The sequence below is a fragment of the Myxine glutinosa genome, chromosome 4, assembly GCF_964187855.1.
Source record: "Myxine glutinosa chromosome 4, kmMyxGlut1.1, whole genome shotgun sequence".
NCBI lineage: Eukaryota > Metazoa > Chordata > Myxini > Myxiniformes > Myxinidae > Myxine > Myxine glutinosa.
The window spans coordinates 58,238,411-58,260,715 of NC_136264.1; the positions used below are offsets into that span (position 1 = coordinate 58,238,411).

General features: G+C 44.0%; 1 protein-coding gene across 5 annotated transcripts in view; it reads left to right on the plus strand.

Annotated features, from left to right (window-relative positions):
• PM20D1 (peptidase M20 domain containing 1) overlaps positions 1–22,305 on the plus strand; it is a 52,311-nt gene that overhangs the window by 1,963 nt on the left and 28,043 nt on the right. For 4 of the 5 annotated variants that reach the window (XM_068112376.2, XM_068112375.2, XM_068112377.2 and 1 more), the window contains exons 2-5: positions 7,033–7,374; positions 8,960–9,192; positions 9,796–9,882; positions 10,036–10,169. In XM_068112376.2, the coding sequence (XP_067968477.2) occupies positions 7,098–7,374; positions 8,960–9,192; positions 9,796–9,882; positions 10,036–10,169 (731 nt within the window). In that variant the 5' untranslated portion in view covers positions 7,033–7,097. Of the gene's footprint in view, positions 1–7,032; positions 8,645–8,959; positions 9,193–9,795; positions 9,883–10,035; positions 10,170–22,305 lie in introns of all 5 variants that reach the window. The other variant, XM_078775740.1, reaches the window with a different exon arrangement.

A 22,305-nucleotide genomic window follows, 5' to 3' on the forward strand; every position in this document is an offset into this window, starting at 1 on the left:
TTTTTTTTTTTGTATACTGAATCGAGGCTCGTGAAAGAGCTAACATTTATTTCACAAACAAATCAACCAGACAAACAAAATATACAAAAAGAGGGAGCGGAAGACAAGATGGGGAGAGAAGGGGAAGCACACAACCACAACATTTGAGAGCAGGGAGAAGTGTGGGAGGGAGAGGGCTTGGGGGCAGGAGGCATGGGAAGGGGAGAGGGGGGGGGGGGGGGGGGAGAGGTATAAAACACAAGGGGACCGAAATTAGCGGGGGTAGAAAAGATCAAGGTTTTGGATGGGGGTTATACACACAGTTATACACACAGTTATACACACACACACACACACACACACACACACACACACACACACACACACACACACACACACACACAACTCTGCAGACATCGCACCAACACACCACCACATTCCCTTCCTTCCCTTCCCTGCCCTCCACTCCAGCACAACTGCTTTTGTGGGGTGAGCGTGAGGCCGCACTCAAGCCTCGCACTATTTCTTCTCATTTCTTCCTCTCTACTTTTCCCCATGTGATTCTGGCACGCCTGTCCTGTCTGTAGACAAGTAAGAGATGGTGGTGAACAGCTGTTTTAAAGACCTGGAGGGTGGAGTGGGATTGAAGAGAGTGAGGGAGTTTGTTCCAGAGGCGGGAGAAAAGAGGAATGAAGGAGTGAAGGTGAGCAGAAAGTCTTGATTTTGGCAGTTTAACCATAAGAGGGTTGCAGGCAAATCTTGTGCGACCTGTAGGAATATTTGGGGGACAGCCCAGAGAGGGCTGGGGGGGCAAGGCCAGAGAGGAGTCGGTAGGTTGTCTTCCAGAGAGCAAAGGATCATCGCTGCACTCTCATGTCACGTCTTCATTGACCTGCATGCAAAAGCCTAAGTAATCCTACGCAATGCATTTTTCCCCATCCTCTGTACAAAGGGCAGGGACCTGTCGAAGCACACATATTAATGAAATATCTAACTCAGGGTTCCCTACGTGTTGGATACAACTCCCCCGTGGGTGTGTTTTTCACCACCGCAATAATATAATACTTTTGGATTGGGGAAAGATCTGAGATGGTGGTGAACAGCTGTCTTGAAGACCTAGAGGGAAGGAGGAGATTGAAGAGAATGTGGAAGTTGATTCCACAGGCATGAAAAAAGAGGAACAAATGAATGGAGGTGAACAGTGATTCTGGATTTCGGTAGTTTCACCAGAATGGGTTGATGTTGCTCCGTGTGAGCCCTGCAGAAAACTAGGGGGCAAAGCAAAGAAAGAGCAGAGGGTGCAAGACCAGAAAGGAGGCAGTATAAGACAGAGAGACCAATGACTGTACACGAACCACGACCACCACCAAATGCAAGTCGCAACCCCTCCCCCCTTACCCTCAGGTCTCACTACCAAATGCAAGTTGAGAACCCCTCCACCCTTTTCCCCTCAATTACCTCTAACAAACCCTAATTATTCCCCTCAAGTCCCCTAATAATTAGCCCCTGTGGAACATAGTCTGAAACAGCATAGCCGGGTTGCATGATGGAGGGGAAGGGGTGGGAGGAGGGGTCCGGCGTTGCCCGCGATGCCGGGTACCTTTACTGGTCTAAAATATACCAAAAATATGCAGAAAAAAATATATAAAGACATCTCAAATATGTGGAAATAATTTAGACACCTAAAATGCAGGATTTCCCAAACCTGAGACTCGTGATTTCAAGAGCTAGAATAAAGAACAGAACACAAGGAAAGCGGGGATACGCAGTCACAGCAAGGTTGAGGGACACTTTAGGAAGAATGGGTGAGGGGAATGAGGGGAGGACGAAGCTGTATCTAAGCTCAAGCACAGCAAGAAAGGGGCTGATAGAACATGGGTGTGTTCCGTTAGCAAGCTGCTTGCTTCTTACCAAGCGGCTAGTTTGATTCAAAGCGCTCAAGTAAGCACTCCAACGGAAAACAGTATTCGGCCAAGGAGTATTCGGCACAGCTGAACAACATGGCGGCCTCCAATGTATACAATGCTATGGTACTCCTGCAAATGCTGTCGGGGCCATCGTTTTCAGTTTTAATCGATTCTCTTGTGGCAACCTCACCAAACAAATTTATTGTGTTAGCAGCGGCTGGAGAGTACGAGGAAGAGGGAAAGAAATATAAAGAATTTGAAAGTCAGAAGGAAGAGTCAAAAGATAGGTCCAAATGGTCTTAATAGGGTCTTCAGGATCAAGCGGTTTAAAGGGTTATAAAGGTCGAAAGGTTCTAAGGGGTCAAAAGGGTCTAAACAGTTCAAAGCGTGTAATGGTCTCCTGAATGTTATCAAAAGGGGGAAGATGGCAAAATACTGATATTGGAAGAGAGAGAAGACCTGGCAGTGTGGTGTTAGCTCATATTGAAGGATGGATGGAGGGGAAGAACAGTATTGGTCGTCCCACCATAACCTGGGTGGATAATTTCAAGTTTTGGGGTGTTGGTGGGCTCCCTATTTTAAGACACCGTGCTTTCTATCGCCAACGGCTGCCTTTAGTGGCTATGGTGTCAATAATACTAGTAAAGGTCCTCTGGTTATTTAAAGCTTAACTATGGGCCTACCACTGTGTATTTTTGGGAGGGGTTTTGCATGTTTGTAGATCTTGAAGAATTAGGATGAAAAGTAGAAGTAACAATAAAAGTATGAAATGCACGTTTCAGTAATACCAGCAGAGTTCCCACACTCTGAGTAGGTAGAGTTCGCACATTACTTGCTGAAAATAGTATTGTCTGTATAGTGCAAGAAGACTCATTTGATGCTTGCATGGTGTGTGTTTAAAGGGGTCTTCAGGGTTAAGTGGTGCAAATCGTACTCGGGGTCTATGGGGGTCTTAAGGGTTCTGAGGGTCTAAAGGGTATGTTCCAATCGGAGTTAGGGTCTAAAGGGGTCAAAGGAGTTTAGGTGTCTAAGGGGGTGTCTGTAGCAGGTAAAAGGTCCAAATAGTCAAAGGGTCTCAAGGGTCTGACAGAACTTTATGTTTATGTTTTTATGTGTTAGCTCTGCACGAGCCTCGACTTTGTATACAAAAACGGGGTCTAAATGATCTGCGAGTCTACAGGGTTTGAAGGTGTGAGTCTCAGTTGTCTAAAGGGGCCTTAGCAGTTCACAAGGGTGTAAAGATCTAATAGGGTATCAAGCGGTGTGAATGTCAAAGGGGCCTAAAGGATATAAATTCTTAAAAGCATCTAAAAGGACTGTCTAAACAGTCTTTAAAGGACTCAAGGGTCTGAAGGTTTAAAATATACGTACGTAATTAATAGACATAGTCATGGTGCAACTGATATTAGAACAGTATGTGATTAAGAGACATAAGTACGGAGTGTAACTTTTTCCATAGAATGGTATTATATAGTACTAGCAGAAGTACCCGGCATTGCCGGGCGGGGGGGGAGGGGGGAGGGGAAAGGGGGAGGGGAGGGTGTGGGGGTGCCCGGGGGAAGAATTTCAAACAAGGTGGATTTGGGGTGTATTTACGGGGGTAGAAAAGATGAAGGTTTTGGATGAGGAAAGATAACAGATGGTGGTGAACAGCTGTTTTAAAGACCTGGAGAGAGGAATGGGACTGAAGAGTCTGGTTCAGAGGTGGGAGTAGTTTGGTTCAGAGGTAGGAAAAAAGAGGAATGAAAGAGTGAAGGTGAGCAGAGAGTCTTAATTTTGGCAGTTTCATCAGAAGAAGGTTGCTGGCAGTTCTTGTGCGTCCTGCAGGAATATTTGGGGTACACAGCACAGACAGCTAGGGGAACGAGGCCAGAGAGGAGTCGGTAGAAGAGAGACCGACAACCAACCTGCCTGCGGTGACAGAGTGAAAGGCCCGCAGAATCAGCTTCATCATGGGAGATACCAATGATCCTGAAAGCTTTGGTTTCCACTGCGTGAAGCCGAGCTAGGTGTGAGGCAGGAGCACCAGCCCAGAGAAGAGCGCAGTATTCCATCAAGCTGTGGATGAAAGCTTTGTATGTGGTGAGGAGCTCAGAGGTGCCAAGGAAGGATTTCGCACGACGGAGGATGCCCAGTCGGCGACTGGTTTTGGAGGCCAGCTTGGAAATGTGGTTTTCCCAGGAAAGATCATGGCTGATAGTAAGACCCAAGAACGTGAGTGACAGAACTTCTTCAAGAGGATTGTTAAGAAAGTAGATGGGAGGGTTGTCCAGACGGTCTTTTCGGAGAGACATAGTGAGAGTGTGAGAGTGTGAGATTTGTCTGGATTGAAAGACAGGTTCCACTTGTTTGACCAGTTTCTGATTTTTTCCAGGTCTGCAGAGAGTGAAGAGCCTGCTGCCTGCCGCTCTAGGGGTTGAGATATGGAGCAGCAGAGAGTGGAGTCACCAGAAAAGAGATAGAGCAGATTTTCTGGAGTCGGAAAGATCATTTATGAATACCAAAAAAGGCACTGGGCCCAGAACACTGCCTTGAGGAACTCTAGCCTGGACAGGAAGGGGAGATGAGAGAATTTCATTCAAGGCCACATGTTGACAGCGACCGGAGAGCAAGTCCGCAAGCCATGTGTGGAGATTTCCATGGATACCATAGGAGGAGAGTTTGGTGAGCAGAGCGGGGTGCCAGACCGTGTCGAAGGCATGTGATATGTCAAGGGAGACAGCTCCAATTTCCTGTTTGACATTGAGGACATCCATCCATTGTTCAGACAGCAGAAGCAGCATGTCCAGAGTGGAATGACCTGGTCTGAATCCTAATTGATGATCAGAGATTAAGCCATTGGAGAAGAGGAAGGATTTAATATCAGAAACAATGATGGATTCCATGACCTTGCTGATGATTTGGAGCAGGCTGATCAGTCTGTAGTTGCAAAGATCTGTTGTTACACCTTTTTGTGTTGAGCAGTAATGTTGGCTGATTTCCAAGCAGATGGTAGATGACCTTGAGCAACAGAGAGAGTGAAGAGAACAGAGAGAGAGGGTGAGATAGAGTGGCAGAGCAGGATTTTAGGAACCGTCGGCTGATGCTGTCTGGTCCAGTTGCAGAATCAGAGTCGAGGTTTGACAGAAACTTCTCCACTTTGTCAGGAAAGAAGGATACAGAGTCCAGGAGCTGCTGCATATGACTGGGTAAGGTGGGTACAGAGAGTGATGGGTTTGGGACACACGATTCTGAGGCAAACACAGAGTTGAGGCATTCAGCGTTTTCACGTGCAGTGTTTGCTGTGTCGCCATTTGAGGTAAGGGAAGGGATGGAAGGGGAACAAACACCAGAAACAGATTTGACAAGACGCCGCCAGGATTTGGAGGAGGGAGGGATTTTTGAGAGTTCAGTCTTGAGAGTAGAGAAAGTGTGTTTCCTGGCTCTCCTGAGGGTAGACAAACACTTGTTCCGGGATTTGTGAAAGGAAATGAGATTGACTTCCGTTGGATTTGCCTTCCAGGAGGCGAAGGTAAGTTGTTTCAGGGCAACTGCCTCACACACAATTCTGTGTGCCATGGACTGGAGGAAGGGTATGACAACTGAAGACGAGATGGGGTAAATCTGTACATGAGAGAGAGCAATTTTCTTTGGAAGAATTCCCAGAGGCGGTAGAAATGGGAGACCAGTCCAGATGATTGATGGCTGCTTGAAGACCGTGCCAGTTGGCCTGAGTGAAATGCCAGACTCGTCGACACTGAGGAGGCTCTCTGAGAATGGCCAGAGAGATGTCCACTCTAACAAGCATATGGTCAGATGACCGATTGGAGCAGAAGAAGCACAGCAGACATTTGCAGGGATGTTTGTCATAACCAAGTCTAGAAGAGAAGATGCTTCATTGACTGATACCCAGGTCGGGAAATTGACAGATTGTGTCAGTCCCAATGAGTTGCAGAAGTCCTTTGCTGAGGTGCCTTGGCTGGTGTGCGAGGTACCTACACCCAGCCAGCTGGCATGATGACAGTTGAAGTCACCACGTATGAGGAGGAGAGAGTTGGGATGAGTGGATAGAAGTCCATGGCATTATGGAGATTCTCAAATCGACAATGACGAACGAAGTGTTTGACTTTGATTCGGTATTCTCTTAAATCACCTCACCCAAGTTTCATTGGGGTCATTGTTGACACTTTGCCTTTCCTGATTTATGTACGTTGTGCATTTTCAACCTCTCTTGTCCAAAATCAAATCGTCTCTTGTCCGGGGTCTAACCATATGGAATAGATGTTCACATAATGAGATGGATTATGAACACAGAGGATTGTGGTCAATGGTAGGATGTCAAAATGGAGACCAGTGATGTGTGAAATACAACAGGGCAGTGCCCTAGGCCCAGTACTATGTATCATATTTATCAATGACCTTCTAGCTGAGGTTGATGTTGACTCTGAGCTAAAACTGTTTGCAGATGCCACAAAGCTGTGTAGAGTTGGCGATACGCAAGCTGAAGCAGAAGCCCTCCAAAGAGAGATGTGAAAACAGTCATGGACTAGTCTTGAGAAATGTTAAGTGGTCCGTTACAGAAGGAGCAACCAAAAGTTTGCCGACACGCTGGAAGTTAACTTGCACAAATCCTAACATCAATTTGTTTTTTCAATAACTATAGATTTTATGGATTTCTGTACTCAGAATTTACCTGATCATCTCTTCATGGCAAAACCCGAGCACCATGATGACAGGCTGCTTTTGAAACATCTTTCCCAAGGTATCACGTGCACCCACTCCTGATTATCAGAGGAAACAGGAGGACCTCATTAACCATTTTTGGCTTGGAACCCGTGCTTTAAACTTTCATATTTTCCTCGTTGGCTGCCATACAACAAGTCTTCTTTGAACAGGCCGCCATGTTTTGGAAAGCGTTGAGCACTTTTTCTGGAATTTCTGACTGTATGCTGATATGACGGTGCAGCTAAGCAACACAGTGTTTCCTCCTCATTTGCTCTGGTCACTGAAATACCTTTGATCCTCAGAATTGGTATATATGGCATTTTGGAGATTCTTGGGGTTACCTGGATACTTTGTCTGGCCCTTTCACGTAATGTTTGATAAAAAAAAAAGTATTGTCTTCACCTTTATTGTTGTTTTTCTACAAGTGAGTTTGTCTCCCTAGGAAATGCTGAATTAAGCAAGAAAATTTCGAAGAAGAAGAAGCTCCATTTGGCAAGACATTGAACCATGCCACAGTGGCGCCATGCATGCGTGCTGTTGGCTGCTTTGACCTCCCTCTTCTTGGCCATCATCCTCATCAGAACCGTAACCCTTTCTACGCCAAAGTGCACAGTGCATGCCCTTTGGGAAAGAATCGGACTCCTTACACCGCCTGAGATGGATGAAGATGATTCAGAGTTCATTTCAACGCTGGTCCAGGCGGTGACCATCCCTACGGTGTCACATTCCAAAGATGTGTACAACACGACCGCCATGCGCGAGTTTACGGCATTTTTACGTAAATGTATGTTGTCTTCGCTGTTGATGCCATTCTTTAGAGTAATATGAAGACTGACCAAAACTTGAGGCGTGCAGATGGAATAGTCAGCTTAACCACAATGCTGCACCAACCCGAGACAGGCATTATGTCATCAGATATTTCCCCAACAAAATTAAACACCATATCAATATTGCCAAGTTCTGTTGAACAAAACAGTCCTCAAATGGGTGATGCTTACCATAATTAGCTATGTTTCTACACGTATCATAACATATGCCCATGTGTATTGCTTCTATCTTTAATTCATACCAAAGCAGCACATAGAGATCTGCATCATTTGTGGAGATGCGGCTATACTGCTAATGCAGTGCACCTACATCAGGTCACGAATCCTTACTTGAATTCATGGACCAGTGTTTGTTTGTGTGTTTGTTGCACTACTCCTATAGTTTTGGCCCGATTACGTCCAGCCTTGCTCAATATTATCAGCATGACCCCAATTATTGTATAGGGGTGTTTTATCTTTGCTGCTGACATTGGGGGTGTGGGGAGGGTGGGGGGCGGAAGGGAGGGTTGGGTGGGGAAGGAAGGGGAGATGCAAATTCTCTGTATAAATAGGTATCGTGTAGCGCCACTGCCAGTTGGGAGAGGGTACTACAAGTCTCCACTCTTTTCAGCCCAGTAATCCTGTCCCCACATTTTCCAGGGCAGTGAGGACTGAAGTGTTTTTTAATTATAAGCAGTCAGCATGTTTTTGCTTCATGCACATAACATGGGTTGTTTTTTTTTGGAGCGATTCAGGGAGCTGTCAGTTGTCTATACACTGCCCAAATAATGGTATGGGTGATCAAGAACGTGTTACATGTTTATGGAATAAGATCGCCCATTGGGTGGGTGCTCTGCTAGTCTTGTATAATTTGGCCAGGGTACCTGCACACAACACTCACCTCTAAGCCGTCTAGCCTGGGTTTGAATCCTGACCGAGCTGGGAGATTCATCAATGTGTGTGCTGTTCCTTGGATGGACCTTATACTGGGCGTCACATCTACCAGCATTAGTTGCTGGATGTTAAAGATCCCATGATGTCCTTCACAAAGAGTAGGCAAGCTATCCCAGTACCATGGACAAATTACAAATTCCTGCCCTAACTACTACTGGGAGAGGGATGACAACCCGCCTGCTGAGCATGACACTTGCCAAGAAACTGTTTCAGCAGAACGAAGACTCGATAACACAGAATACGGTACATCGGATCGGTCCTGCACACCAATACTTTCTCGTTTTGAATGCTACGGTAGGTTCTTTACCATTAAACAGCGATTGCCAGCAGACGAAACACCCAATTTTATGTCCCTCTGAAGGCTTGCATATTCATTTGTGCAAAGCCTTGTGTGTTGAGTTGCTCCTTTTTTCCCTTCCTATCCATTCTAGGTCTTTGCCTTTTTGGGCACCATTGCTTTGTGTATGATGCTCACCATTTGTTAACCCAAACATTTTAAACATCACCAGCATTTTCTCGATTGTGACATTTTCTGCTCTGTTACTGCAAGTATTGCAACATGACGTGTGTTGACAATGATAACGTTGTTATTTCTCCCTCACCCCGCAGCCTTTCCAACAATCTTTTCAAGCAATCTGGTTACTTATGAAACAGTGGCCGAATATAGTCACCTGTTTAAAGTCCAAGGTTTAGATTCCCAAAGGACTCCATACCTGCTTGCTGCTCACCTCGACGTCGTCCCAGCCTTGCCGGAAGGATGGGAATTTCCTCCTTTCTCTGGTGCGCTCCAAGGAGGATTCATTTATGGTAGAGGTACTTTGGATGACAAGCAATCCGTTGTGGTGAGTTTCAGATGTAGTTCACTTGACAAGTTGGTTTTCACTTTAGATTGGGTTCATGGCTAGAAGGTAATCGGGAATATTAGGTCATTCCTGATGGAACTTTTTGCCATCTTTCAACTTTGATTTTGGTGTGTCCCCATCCTCTGGGGTGGGGTCAAAATGTCAATTACTGTTCCAAAAAATACAATTATGGGCGCATTTTTAATGAAACTTGATAAATGCAATCAACATTGGGGGAAGCATGAAATATATAGCGATTCTTTGCAGTTGACCCGTGGTTCATGCTCCAGGGCGTGGGGACTTAGGGTCACAGGGGTCAAAACAAAAGATTTTTTCAAACTTAAAACCTGATATTAGATCATTCCTGGTGGAACGTTTTGCCATCTTTCAACTTTGCTTTAGGTGGGAAGTGTGGGGATTTGCGATGGTGCGCCATTGACTTCTCTCTAATTGGTCATTGGTATGACTGAAATGGTTCTATAGTAATTTGAGATTGCTCTTACCCTTGTTTAATAAGTCTAACACTTGTTGTCATACATAGTTAAATAAATCAATATGATTTGTGCATCTTGTTGAAGATATAATGCAGCTACATGTTTTAAGGGACTACTGCAAGCACTGGAAATGCTTTTGGACAAAGGCTTTAAACCCGAGAAGACATTCTACATTGCCATTGGTCATGATGAAGAGGTAAGTGATCTGACATTGCAAGATGAGAAATATAATGCTAGCAGTTATTATCACCTTGTGGGTGTGGCATTTTAATTTTAATATCGTTTTTTTTTTTGGAAGTTTCACATCTTTGTAAAGTTTTTTGCTGATGATACAAATTGTATTCTACAGGTTGGAGGTCTTGATGGTGCTAGAAGCATAGCAACGTTGCTCTCTAAGCGAAATATCTCTTTAGATTTTGTGCTTGACGAGGGCTCAATAATCCTTGAAGGTGGAATTCCTGGGCTCAAGAAGCCTGTAGCAATGTGAGCCTCCCCTCCCTGCCCCATGCCCCAACCGAGGATGGTGTCAGGTATTGATGCACTGAACAAGTATTTCAGATGTTGTCGGTCGATATACAGCTAAAGTATTCAGCATTTGATTTCTCAGCTTCTGGAACCTGATACAGTCCTAGGAGAATTGGAATGTCTCTATAATTCGCAATTTAAGAACAGAAACCCAGCTATTTGAGTGAAGAACTTGAGGGAAGAGATAATCTTCCTGCTTAAACTGGTCTGGCTTGCATGTGGTAGCAGCTCATCTATATTATAAAAGGAGCCGTGTCTGTCTGTTTGTCTGTCGTGTTATAACTTGAGAACGGATAAACGGATTTCAATAAATCCAACTACGGTGGATTCGCGTAACTCCTGGGAATGTTTGTTATCCAAAAAAAGGAAGTTTTCCTAATTTTTTTTTTATGGGTACATGGACACGCGTGTCAAAACTGCAAATGCAAACACGTGACATTGGTTATCCCTGCACGGAGAGCAGTATCTTCCAGGAATTCGTCTTTGGATTTGTGGAGATTCGTGGAGATTTGGAATCAATGTGGTGGATAAAACATCTTTGTAGGGAGAGAGATAAGTGGTTAGGTTTACTTCCTGAGAGTGGTTTCATTGAAATCCTATCTCAAGTTAACAAATCCTATCCCCCCCTTCAACCCCGTGTACCTCCTCAGACCGCAATTTTTCCAATGCCTTGAACAAATATTGGTGCATCACGGATGATGAAGGTTGTGGTGTGAAGTTTCATCAAAATCGTGTGTGTAGTTTCAGAGAAGAAAGCAAATATCTATTTTGGGGGGTCAAACCTGGACCCACTTTGACTTCCTCAGACTTCAATTTTCTTCGAGATGTGAACAATCTTCGGTACATCACAGGTGATGAAGGTTGTGGTAACGTTTCAGATAAATAGTGTGTGTAGTTTCAGAGGAAAAAGGCAAATTCCTATTTGGGGGGGGGGGGGGGGGGTCAAACCTGGACCCACTTTGACTCCCGGTAAACCCCCTTAGACCCAGAATTTTTTAATGCTGTGAACAAACGTTAGTCACAACATAACAAATACAATTTGTGCCAAATTTGGTCACAATCCCATCAGTGGTTTCGGAGAACTTTAAAGTGTTTACGGATGGACAGACAGACGGACGGATGGACGGACGGACGACACGCCATTGCATAAGCTCCCCTGAACTTCGTTCCAGATGAGCTAAAAAAAATTTAAAAAATATATATATTTGGATCACAAACATTCCCGGGATTTACCCGATTCCACCGTAATTGGATTTATTGAAATCCGTTAATCCATTCTCAAGTTATAACACGACAAACAGACAGACACGGCTCCTTTTATGATATATACTAGCAGAATACCCACCCTACGGGTGACCCTATGGGCCATCTTGTTCCAAGCGTACAACACATTTTCTGCCATCTCTTATTGAGGATATTTTCTGCTGATACAACTGCTTTGACTTGGATTTCTTGATGATTTCCTTTGGTAATATTGCTGGCTCTCTGTTCAACTTAGGTGGCCTTCGTTTTTGAGGCATCTTAATTTTCGAGAAAAAAAACCATCAACCATCACCCTAGCTAACAATACCCACGACATCCCTACAACACCCTCTTTCCTCCCCTCCACCATCTCCTCACAACCCCCCATCAACTGTCATCTTAGCTAACAATACTCACGACCACTCCACACCACCCCACGCCATCTCTCTGTTCAACTTAGGTGGCCTTGGTCTTTGAGGAATCCCAATTTTCCAAAAACAAAAAAACCATCAACCATCACCTGAGCTAACAGGACCCATGACCAACCTACACCCTCCTCTTCCCCCCACCCCCCTCCTCACCCCTCCACCATGCCCTCACAATCCCCCTACGACCGTCACCCTAGCCAACAATACTCACGACCACCCCACACCATCTCCCAACAACCATCACCCGAGCTAACAATACCCACGAGCAACCCACACACCCAGCCCCCTCCAACATCCCCAATCATTTTCGGAATCCGAGCTCGGAATGCACTGTCTCTATGTACTGTCACCGGCAGGATCACAGTGAGGTCACAATGTGATGTCATTGGCAAACTCGAAAATCGACACTCTAGGGCTTTTCGGCACTTTGTGATTTGCAAGTACAGTATTATAAAATAAAATTCCCTTCAAATTAGACTGTGATTAATGATTGTCAATGGTTTTCAGAAGAATTTTTTTTTTGCATTTTGGTTCCCCTTTCAGGGTCTTTTGGGTCTTTCCATGTTTTGGTCTTTTTGGTCTTCAGGGTGTTTTGGTCTTTTGGATGTTTTGGTCTTCAGGGTCTTTAAGGGTATTTGGAGTATTTTGGGTCTTCAGGGTATTTTGGGTCTTTGGGGTCCATTGGGTATCTGGGGTCTTTTTAACCTTTTGGGTCTATAAAGGGTATTTGGGGTCTTTTCATCTTTACAGTATTTTGGATATTCAAGGATATTCAAGGATATTTGGGGTCTTTTGGGTCTTCAGGGTCTTTTGGTTATCTTGGGTCTTCAGGATATTTAAGGGTCTTTGGGGTATTTTGGGTCTTCAGGGTCTTTTGGGTCTTCATAGTCTTTTGGATCTTTGGGGTCCTCATGGTGTTTTGGTTCCTCTAGGTCTTTTTGGTCTTTGGGGTCTTTTCAGGTATTTTGGGTCTTTAAGGGTCTTTGAGAGATTTTGGGTCTTCAGGATCTTTAAGGTCTTTTGTGTCTTTTGGGTCATCATGGTCTTTTGGATCTTCAGGGTATTTTGGGTGTTTGGGGTCCTTTGGGTCTTTGGCGTCTTTTCAGTCTTTGGGGTCTTTTCAGTCTTTGGGGTCTTTTCAGTATTTGGGGTCTTTTCAGTCTTTGGGGTCTTTTCAGTCTTCGGGGTCTTTTGAGTCTTCGGGGTATTTTGTGTCTTTGAGGTTCATTGGCTCTTGGGGGTATTTTGAGACTTTTTCGTCTTTGGGGTGTTTTTGGTCCTCGGGGTCTATAGGTTCCTCCGGGTCCTTTGGGTCCTCAGTGTCTTTTGGGGTATTTAGGGTCCTCAGTGTCCTTTGGGGTATTTATGATCTTCAGGGTATTTTAGGAGGGGGATCATTTGGGTCTTTTGAGTCCTTAGTGTTTTATTGGTCTTTTGGGTCCTCGGGGTCATTTGGGTATTTTGAGTCCTCAGTGTCTTATTGGTCTTTTGGGGTCCTTGGGAAGTTGGGGAGGGGGGTCTTTTGGGTTATCTGGGTACTTTAGATGAAGTATTTCAAGTTACAATTGTGGGTGGCATCAGGTCAGCTGTCCAACCAATGGGTGAAGACCGGACTTACATACTCGTACATACATACAAACACTTGCTCCATCATATATAGATTATTATTATTATTGTTGTTTATTATTATACATACAAACAATATTATTATTATACATACAAATACTTGCTCCATCATATATAGATTATTATTATTATTATTATTGTTATTATTATTATTATTATTATTACTAGGGCATGCCCGTACTATATATATATCTAAAATTATATCCCCCCCCTCTATTTACATGAAATGGTTTGGTCCAAAGCGAACGGCTTGCGAGTACGGTGACAATCCCCCCCCTCTATTTACATGAAATGGTTTGGTCCAAAGCGAACGGCTTGCGAGTACGGTGACAATCCCCCCCCCCCCCCCCTCTATTTACATGAAATGGTTTGGTCCAAAGCGAACGGCTTGCGGAGTTTGGTAAAGAAATCGCCATAGCGTGCACAAACGCGCAGGAAAGCGAAAGAATCGCAAATTAGTTTTAATTAGTTTTAAAACATAGTTTAACGCCAACATAGTTTGCCAACGTGAAATAAATGAATACGCTCTCAAATGTGCCGTCCGAGGCAGAGTCTGTTCGCCACGTTCGGCACACGTGATAGCTCGCTGCTCTCTGATTGGTTGAATCGTTTTTTGGACATAGCTCGCTAACTACTTGTCCGATTAATATGAAACCTTGAAAAGGCACATCCTCGGGTCCCCAGCAATATACCTGGCAAGTTTCAAGTATATCGGACCCGTGGTTGTCGAGAAACAGCGGTCACAGACATACAGACATACATACATACATACATACACACAGAGATTACTGGAATTATAGATAGACTAGGGCATGCCCGTACGTGGGTGCCCGTTCCTTGCCAAAAAAAAAAAAAAACGCTACCCGTACGCTCTACCCCGCCCGTACGCCCGTAAACAAAAAAAACAACGCTCTTCGCTTCCGCCCTTCGCTCTGACTGAATTGGGAGAAATAATGCGCATAAGAAATCGAGAAATTATTATTTTCTCCGGAAGAAATCGAATTACGAACCGTAATGGCGCACGCGCTCGGCTCGGCTCGCTCTCACATCGGCCACGCCTACGCAACAACGCGTTCTGTGATTGGCTGCCGGAAGTGCAGTCTTCACTGTCCGGAAGGTCGCATATCGCAGTTACGATGAATCGCAAATTAGTTTTAATTAGTTTTAAAACATAGTTGAACGCCAACATAGTTTGCCAACGTGAAATAAATGAATACGCTCTCAAATGTGCCGTCCGAGGCAGAGTCTGTTCGGCACGTTCGGCACACGTGATAGCTCGCTGCTCTCTGATTGGTTGAATCGTTTTTTGGACATAGCTCGGTAACTACTTCTCCGATTAATATGAAACCTTGAAAAGGCACATCCTCGGGTCCCCAGCAATATACCTGGCAAGTTTAAAGTATATCGGACCGGTAGTTGTCGAGAAACAGCGGTCACAGACAAACAGACATACATACATACATACATACATACATACATACATACATACATACATACACACAGAGATTACTGGAATTATAGATAGATTATTATTATAAGAAAAACTACGAAGTATTTTGGGTCATTTGGTTCCTCCTGGTCTTTTCTGTCTTCTGGGTCTTTTCATTATTGTGGGACTTTATGGGTCTTCATGTTTTTGGGGTCTTTGAGGTTTTTTCAATATTTAGGGTATTTAGGGTCTTTAAGGGTCTTCAGAGTCTTTTGGATCTTCAGCGTCTTTTGGTTCCTCACGGTCTTTTTGGTCTTCGGGGTCTTTTGGGGGTATTTTGGATCTTTGGGTCTTTTTGGTCTTTGGGGCCTTTTGGGTATTTCGGGGTCTTCAGGATATTTTGGGTCTTCAGGGAATTTCAAATTTGGGGTCTTTAAGGGTCTTCTGGGTGTTCGGGGTCTTTTGGGTCTTTTCAATCTTCGGGACCTATGGGTGACCCTACGGGCGATCTTGTTCCAAGCGTGCAACACATTTTTCTGCCATCGGATATTTTCTGCTCACACAACTACTTTGACTTGGATATCTTGCTGATTTCCTTCGGTAATATTGCTCTGGATGATTTCTGTTCAACTTGTGTGTCCTTGGTTTTTGAGGCATCTCAATTTTCCAGAAACAAGACCAAAAGTCTAACAGCGGCATAGCTGCTCTTGTAAAATATTAGAAACCACAAACACATATGTTTACCTTTTCAAACAGTCGCTAATGCTGTTTATAACATTAAACAAAGAAATTTGGAGGAATCCAGACATCCATGAGGTAAGTTTTACTTACAGAACTGAGGGAAGACCTACTGTAATCTATATACCCGACAAGGGTTGGAGGTGTGCTGATTTACCAAGCAGTTAGCTAGTGCTTGCCAAGCCAGCCGTTCCATAAGGGTTTTGAATGGAGTGCTTGCTCGAATGTTTAAACCACTTGACGATCTCTCCACAAGAAACTTGGTAAATTAACACACACCCAATGTTCTTGAGACCCGACCATAGATCGACTGTAATCTATATACCCCAAAGAGGTATGACCCTTCCTGCAGCTCCTGTAGTGAGCGGGTGTACTAGAAAATTAAAATGTCAGTCGGTGGAGTTAGCGTAATGACATAATAGACGTAATGACGTAATGGACACAAAACTGCCGCTACTTTAACATGTAGAAGATGATATATTTTAATTCCCAGTAAGTTTGCAGTCACTACAAAGGGATTAGTGTTATGATTATATTTATTATAATATTAACGTTACGTTATCATTATTTCAAAAATGATATTACTATACAAAAACCCCGAGGCTAATTCCTTTCTTTCATACTTTCGCGATTATTAATATTTGTGCCTGAACACCGCTCATCATTGATTCATGAACCATACACCGCTTCAATCCATTAACTTTCCATTCACGACATTGGGATTAAAGTGTTATGGTTATATTTACTTTATTATTATTATTACGAAAACAATACTACTGAAACTATACACAACTGAAACTATACACTACTGTATTAAGAAACCTGGGCTTAATTTGTCCGAAGCGGTCCGAAGGTAAGGCATAACGCCTAAGGCCTATACATACCGTACTGTATTGTTGGAAGAGCTGTAACGCCGATGCTTTTGTCGTGGATTTTAAGTTATTAAATAAATTGAATGTTAAAAAATCCAATGTCCCCACCAATCAGAAGATTTTTTACAGAGTTTAATACCCGGAGGATTTCACCTGGTACAGTCGAGATATACATCAAAGAAAACGTCATAAAGACACACCAAATACACCAGCATACACAGTATCAGTATCAGCATACAGTATCGACAGCCAAGCGAAATCCTCAATCCTGTAGACAAAGCAAGTCCCTTTCTACTGGTTGGAAACAAAATAAATAAAATTGGGAGGGGCAAGTAGTGGGAGGAGCAAAGATGGGATTGGTCGAATATGGAGTGAGGAGGGGTGAGAGCAGTGGGATTGGTTGAGTATGGAGTGAGGTGGGGGAGAGCAGTGTGATTGGTCGAGTGAAGTATGGAGTGGGAGGGATGCAAAGATCGAGGGATGCAGTGTGTTTGTTTGAGTGTGGAGTGAGTGGGGAAGGGGGGGGGGGGGGGGGAGGAGAGAGAGATTGGGGGCCTAGAGAAAAAGATAAGACCTGCATATGTGTTTTTTAAATGAGGGACATCTGTTTTTCTCATTGTCCACATCAGACTATGTGGAGCCTGAACTCTTTAAATACGCTTGAAGACTCAAGGGACATGGGAAGGTCAAGCTTAATTTACCATATCTCAATATACTGCATTTTTCAAAACTTTATTTTTGCACCTCACAAGTAATATCTTTTCTCATTATTTGCTCATTACTTTAGAACCACCTGTATGAGTTTTGCAAACATTCATTCATCTTTTAACTTTTAACATTATTGTTCACATTTCCCAGTGTGTACCCTGGTTAGAATAGGTACACCGTATCCCTGCGTCAGGAAGGGCATCCGGCCATCAAAAACATTACCTCAAAAGGGGACCATAACAATTACAACTACATATGGGCAGGGTACAGCCCGAAGTGGAGATCGGTTTCTGAGGTTTGGGACATGGAATGTAGGGACAATGACAGGGAGATCAGGAGAAGTGGTGGAAGTATTGATCAGAAGAAGAGTGGACATATGTTGTGTGCAAGAGACGAGATGGAAGGGAAGTGGTGTGAGAATGGTGAAGGGTAGGCAGGGACAGAAATACAAGTTTGTGTGGCAAGCGTGCCCGGAAGGCATGAATGGTGTTGGTGTCCTGTTTTCTGAGGAGTTTGTAGACAGTGTGGTGAGTGTGACTAGAGTGAGTGAAAGGTTGATGGTGAAAATGATGATTGGAAAGCTCTTGGTGAACGTCATTTCGGGATTAGTCAGGTTCACTATGTTTTTTCGTTCAAAATCATGGTAGATTAGCAAACCTATACATTTTTGGAAACGTTATTACATGGAAAATCAGAAAATCAATGTTTACATTTGCCAATTCCGACCAATTCGATTCGACCAATTCGACCAATCGACCAATTCCATTCGACCAATTCGACCATTCGACCATTCGACCAATCGCTTCGATCGACCATTCGACCAATTCGATCGATTCGATTCGATTCATCGAATTCGATTCGATCGACCATTCGACCAATTCGATTTGCCAATCAATTTGACCGACCTTTGCTTGTGTGGAACGGACTGTGAAAACGATGCGGACTATATTGTCGGATACGACACACAGGACAGTGATGACGAACTCTAAATGGCATATTCTGTAATCGTGTATGTTTGATGCCATTGACTGCCTGTGTATATTTTGTCATTGACTGCCTGTGTAGATGTGAAGTTATACTGACTGCATGTGTATATATGATTTTGCTGACTGCCTGTGTATGTTTGGTGATATGAATTATTGTGACACATTTTGATGTTATTAACTGCCTGTACAAAATGATAACATGTATTTGATTATGCAACTTATCGCGAATATAAAGACAGTATTTTGCAATTCAAAACCTTTGATTCGTGTCTTACCATTCCCCATAGCACTAATTTGATACTTTCATTGGATTCCTTGTACCTGAAAATATAGGTTTAGTATATTTTAAAAAGTTTTTAGGGTAATTCGAGGCAGAAATAGAACAAAATATGTATTTTACAGTGGCAATTTTGAAAATCCAAAATGGCCGCCATAAAGGTATCTCTCCAAATGTAAACATTGATTTTTAGTTTCCTTATGCTATAACCTTTCCAAAAATGTATAGGTTTGCTAATCTACCATGATTTTGAACGAAATATAATTTATTGACAGAGTGAACCTGACTAGATATGCTTCGCAGGTTGGTCGGAGCAATGAAGAGAAGGACAAGTTCTGGTGTGCGATAGAGAAGCTGATGGAAAACGTGAAAGATGAGGAAGTTGTTGTGGTAGGAGGAGACCTAAATGGACATGTGGGAAGGAGTATGGACGGTTTTGAGGGAGTTCATTGGGGTTACGGATATGGTGTGAGAAATGGAGAAGGTGAAAGGATTTTGGAGTTTGCTGATTTGTTGATTTGTAATACTCAGTTCCAGAAAGAGTATAATAAGCCTGTTACATACACGTCAGGTGGGTCGACGACAACCGTTGACTACCTGATGGTGCGTAGGCGAGATAGGAGGCACCTCCGGGACACAAAGGTGATCCTGGGGGAGGAGGCTGTTTCACAGCACCACTTGGTTGTCTGCGACATAAGGGTGAAAGGTGCGAGGAGAGCTCGGCGGGTGAAGTACCAACCGAGAATGAAGGTGTGGAGGTTGAAAGAGTTGACAGTAAGGGAGGCATTAAAAGAGGCTGAGTAGGGTAGAGGATGATGTGGTTGAGCTTGAACGTGGTTGGATGTCAATGAAAGATAGTCTGTTGGGAGCCGTTGGTGAGGTATGTGGATGGACAAAAGGACCACCGAGGCACTCGGAAACATGGTGGTGGGATGAGGAAGTTGGAAAGAGGATTGATGAGAAGAGGAAGAAGTTCAAGGAGAGGTAGAAGGCGAAAGGTACGGGAGCAGAAAAAGCAGAGCATGAAAGTTATAAGGCAGCCAAGAAGGCTGCAAAGAAAGAGGTAGCAAAGGCGCAGGAGGCATGAAGGAAAATGTTCGGAGAAAGCTTGGATTCAGAAGAGGGTCAGAGAGCGGTATTCAGGATTGCAAAGCAGATAGCGAAAGAGAGGTGTGATGTGATGGGGGTGAGATGCTTGAAGGATGAAGTGGGACAAATTGTTGTGGACCCAGATGGAATTAAAGGAAGATGGAAAAGATATATGGAAATGCTGTTGAATACAGAGAATGAATGGGATGGCAACATAGAGAGTAACCCAGTTGTAGGACCGGCACAGAAGATAACTGAGAAGGAAGTTGAGGAAGCGATAAAAGCAATGAAGAGTAGAAAAGCGGGAGGGCCGACGGGAGTTGTGGGACATATGTTGAAGGCAGCAGGAAGTTGGGGTGTGAAGAGAATGACAGAGATCTGTAATCTGGTGGTGAAAGAAGGCCGCATTCCAGTGGATTGGGAACTGAGTACCCTCGTCTCTCTATACAAGGGGAAAGGTGACCCTCTGGACTGTGGCTCGTATCGAGCGATAAAGTTATTGGAGCATGGAATGAAGGTATTGGAAAGGGTGTTGGAGAGGAGGATAAGGAAGAAGGTGAAGATCGATGAAATGCAGTTTGGATTTATGCCAGGAAGAGGAACGACAGACGCGCCCTTTATTGTGAGGCAGTTGCAGGAGAAGTACATGGAGAAGAGGAAGAAGTTGTTTCTTGGGTTTGTTGATCTGGAGAAAACATTCGATTGGGTTCCACGCAAAGTATTGACATGGGCATTGAGGAAGTTAGGAGTGGAGGAATGGTTGATCAGAGTAGTGATGGCAATGTACAAAAGAGCGCGCACAGCTGTAAGGACGAAGGACGGGAACAGTGGTGAGTTTGAGGTGAAGGTGGGAGTGCATCAGGGGTCGGTACTAAGTCCACTACTATTTGTAGCTGTGATGGAGGTGCTGGCTCAGAACGTAAAGGGGGGTTTACCGTGGGAGTTGTATGCAGATGATCTGGTGTTGATTGCGGAAAGTATGGATGGACTGAAGGAAAAGATGAACAAGTGGAAGGAATGTATGGAGACAAAAGGTCTGGAGGTGAATATAGGAAAGACGAAGGTGACGGCAAGTGGTAAAGCATGTGGTGAGGTGGAAATAACTGGGAAGTGGCCATGTGCTGTGTGCAGGAAGGGTGTCGGAGTGAACTCCATTCAATGTACAATGTGCGCTGAGTGGGTTCATCAAAAATGTAGTGGTCTGAGAGGGTCATTAACCAGTGTGGCAGCTACATTCAAATGTAAGGTGTGCACAGAGGGAGCTGCAGATGGAGGAAATGTTGAGTTGGATCTTGGAGACGGCGTGAAGCTGGAAGGTGTGAAAACATTTTGCTACCTCAGAGACATGCTGAATGGAGAAGGTGGATCAGACTCGGCAACGGTTGCAAGAGTGAGATGTGCATGGAAGAAGTTTCGGGAACTGAGTGGGGTGCTGATGAGGAGGGGAGTGTCGTTGAAGCTGAAGGGAAAGGTGTATGCTGCATGTGTGAGAAGTGTTATGATTTTTGGGAGCGAGACATGGGTAATGAACGTAGAGCAGCAACGAAGGCTGGAAAGGGTGGAAATGTGAATGGTTCGGTGGATGTGCGGAGTATCGTTGAGAGAGAGGAAGACAAATGATGAATTGCGAAAGATGATGGGAATAGAGCCTGTGGTTGATGCTGTGAAGAGGAACAGGTTGAGATGGTTTGGTCATGTGTTGAGGAAGGATGAAAGTGACTGGTTGAGAAGAGTGATGGAAATGAATGTAGAAGGAAGTAGAGGACGGGGAAGACCGAGAAAGACTTGGCTAAAGATGGTGGAAGAAGAAATGCGTGCAAGGGGGTAAACAAGGGGAGATGCAGAAAATAGGGCAAAATGGAGAAGATTGTCATGGGGACCGCAAGGCTAACCCCTGCTCTAGCAGGGAAAATGGCCTTAAAATGCATGTTGTTGTTGTTGTTGTTGTTGTTGTTGTTGTTGTTGTTGTTGTTTTAACATTATTGTTCACAGGATTTGAGCATTTTGCTAGATAACCATTAGGGGTTATATTATTTTGCAAATTCACACATATAGTAACATGAGAACTTAATAGGTAGTGATATAACTGCAATCAACCAAGATTCATGTTCACACTTCAAACTTACATGCCATTAAATAAGAAATATACTGGTGAGCTAAGCGAGGCAAATGTGGACTTTCCCTGCGGTTACGTAACAGACCCTAGTCAGTCGGCCGAGCGAAACCAATGTCACAGTACCACACCTGAGATTGAACTTGGATAACAAATCTGAGCAGGCCAAACGCCTCAGCAGTCTTATGTTGCCATCAAAATGGACAGAATAAGTCAAAACACGGCTTCTTGAGTTGGCTTTTATTGCCCGCAACAAGAAAAAGGCAAATATTTACAATGGCAGGCCAAGTAGGTATTTACAGGCAGACGACACAATGGCATGTATTTACAATAATTTCAACACTCATACATTCCCTTTATCACTATGCGAACATTCCTGCCCTTATTTGCAATGACTTAACACTTTACAGTACATATGCCGGCATCATGCATCCTATCTGGAAGGGTGATTTGCGACGAAGTTGGGCTGATAAACAAAGAAATAGGGTAAAAGACGGACCCCCTGCACATGGGAGGAGAAGATATAAGGGAAAGAGCAAAAGGACGGACCCGGAAGACGCAAGCAAAACCAAATGCCATTAAGAAC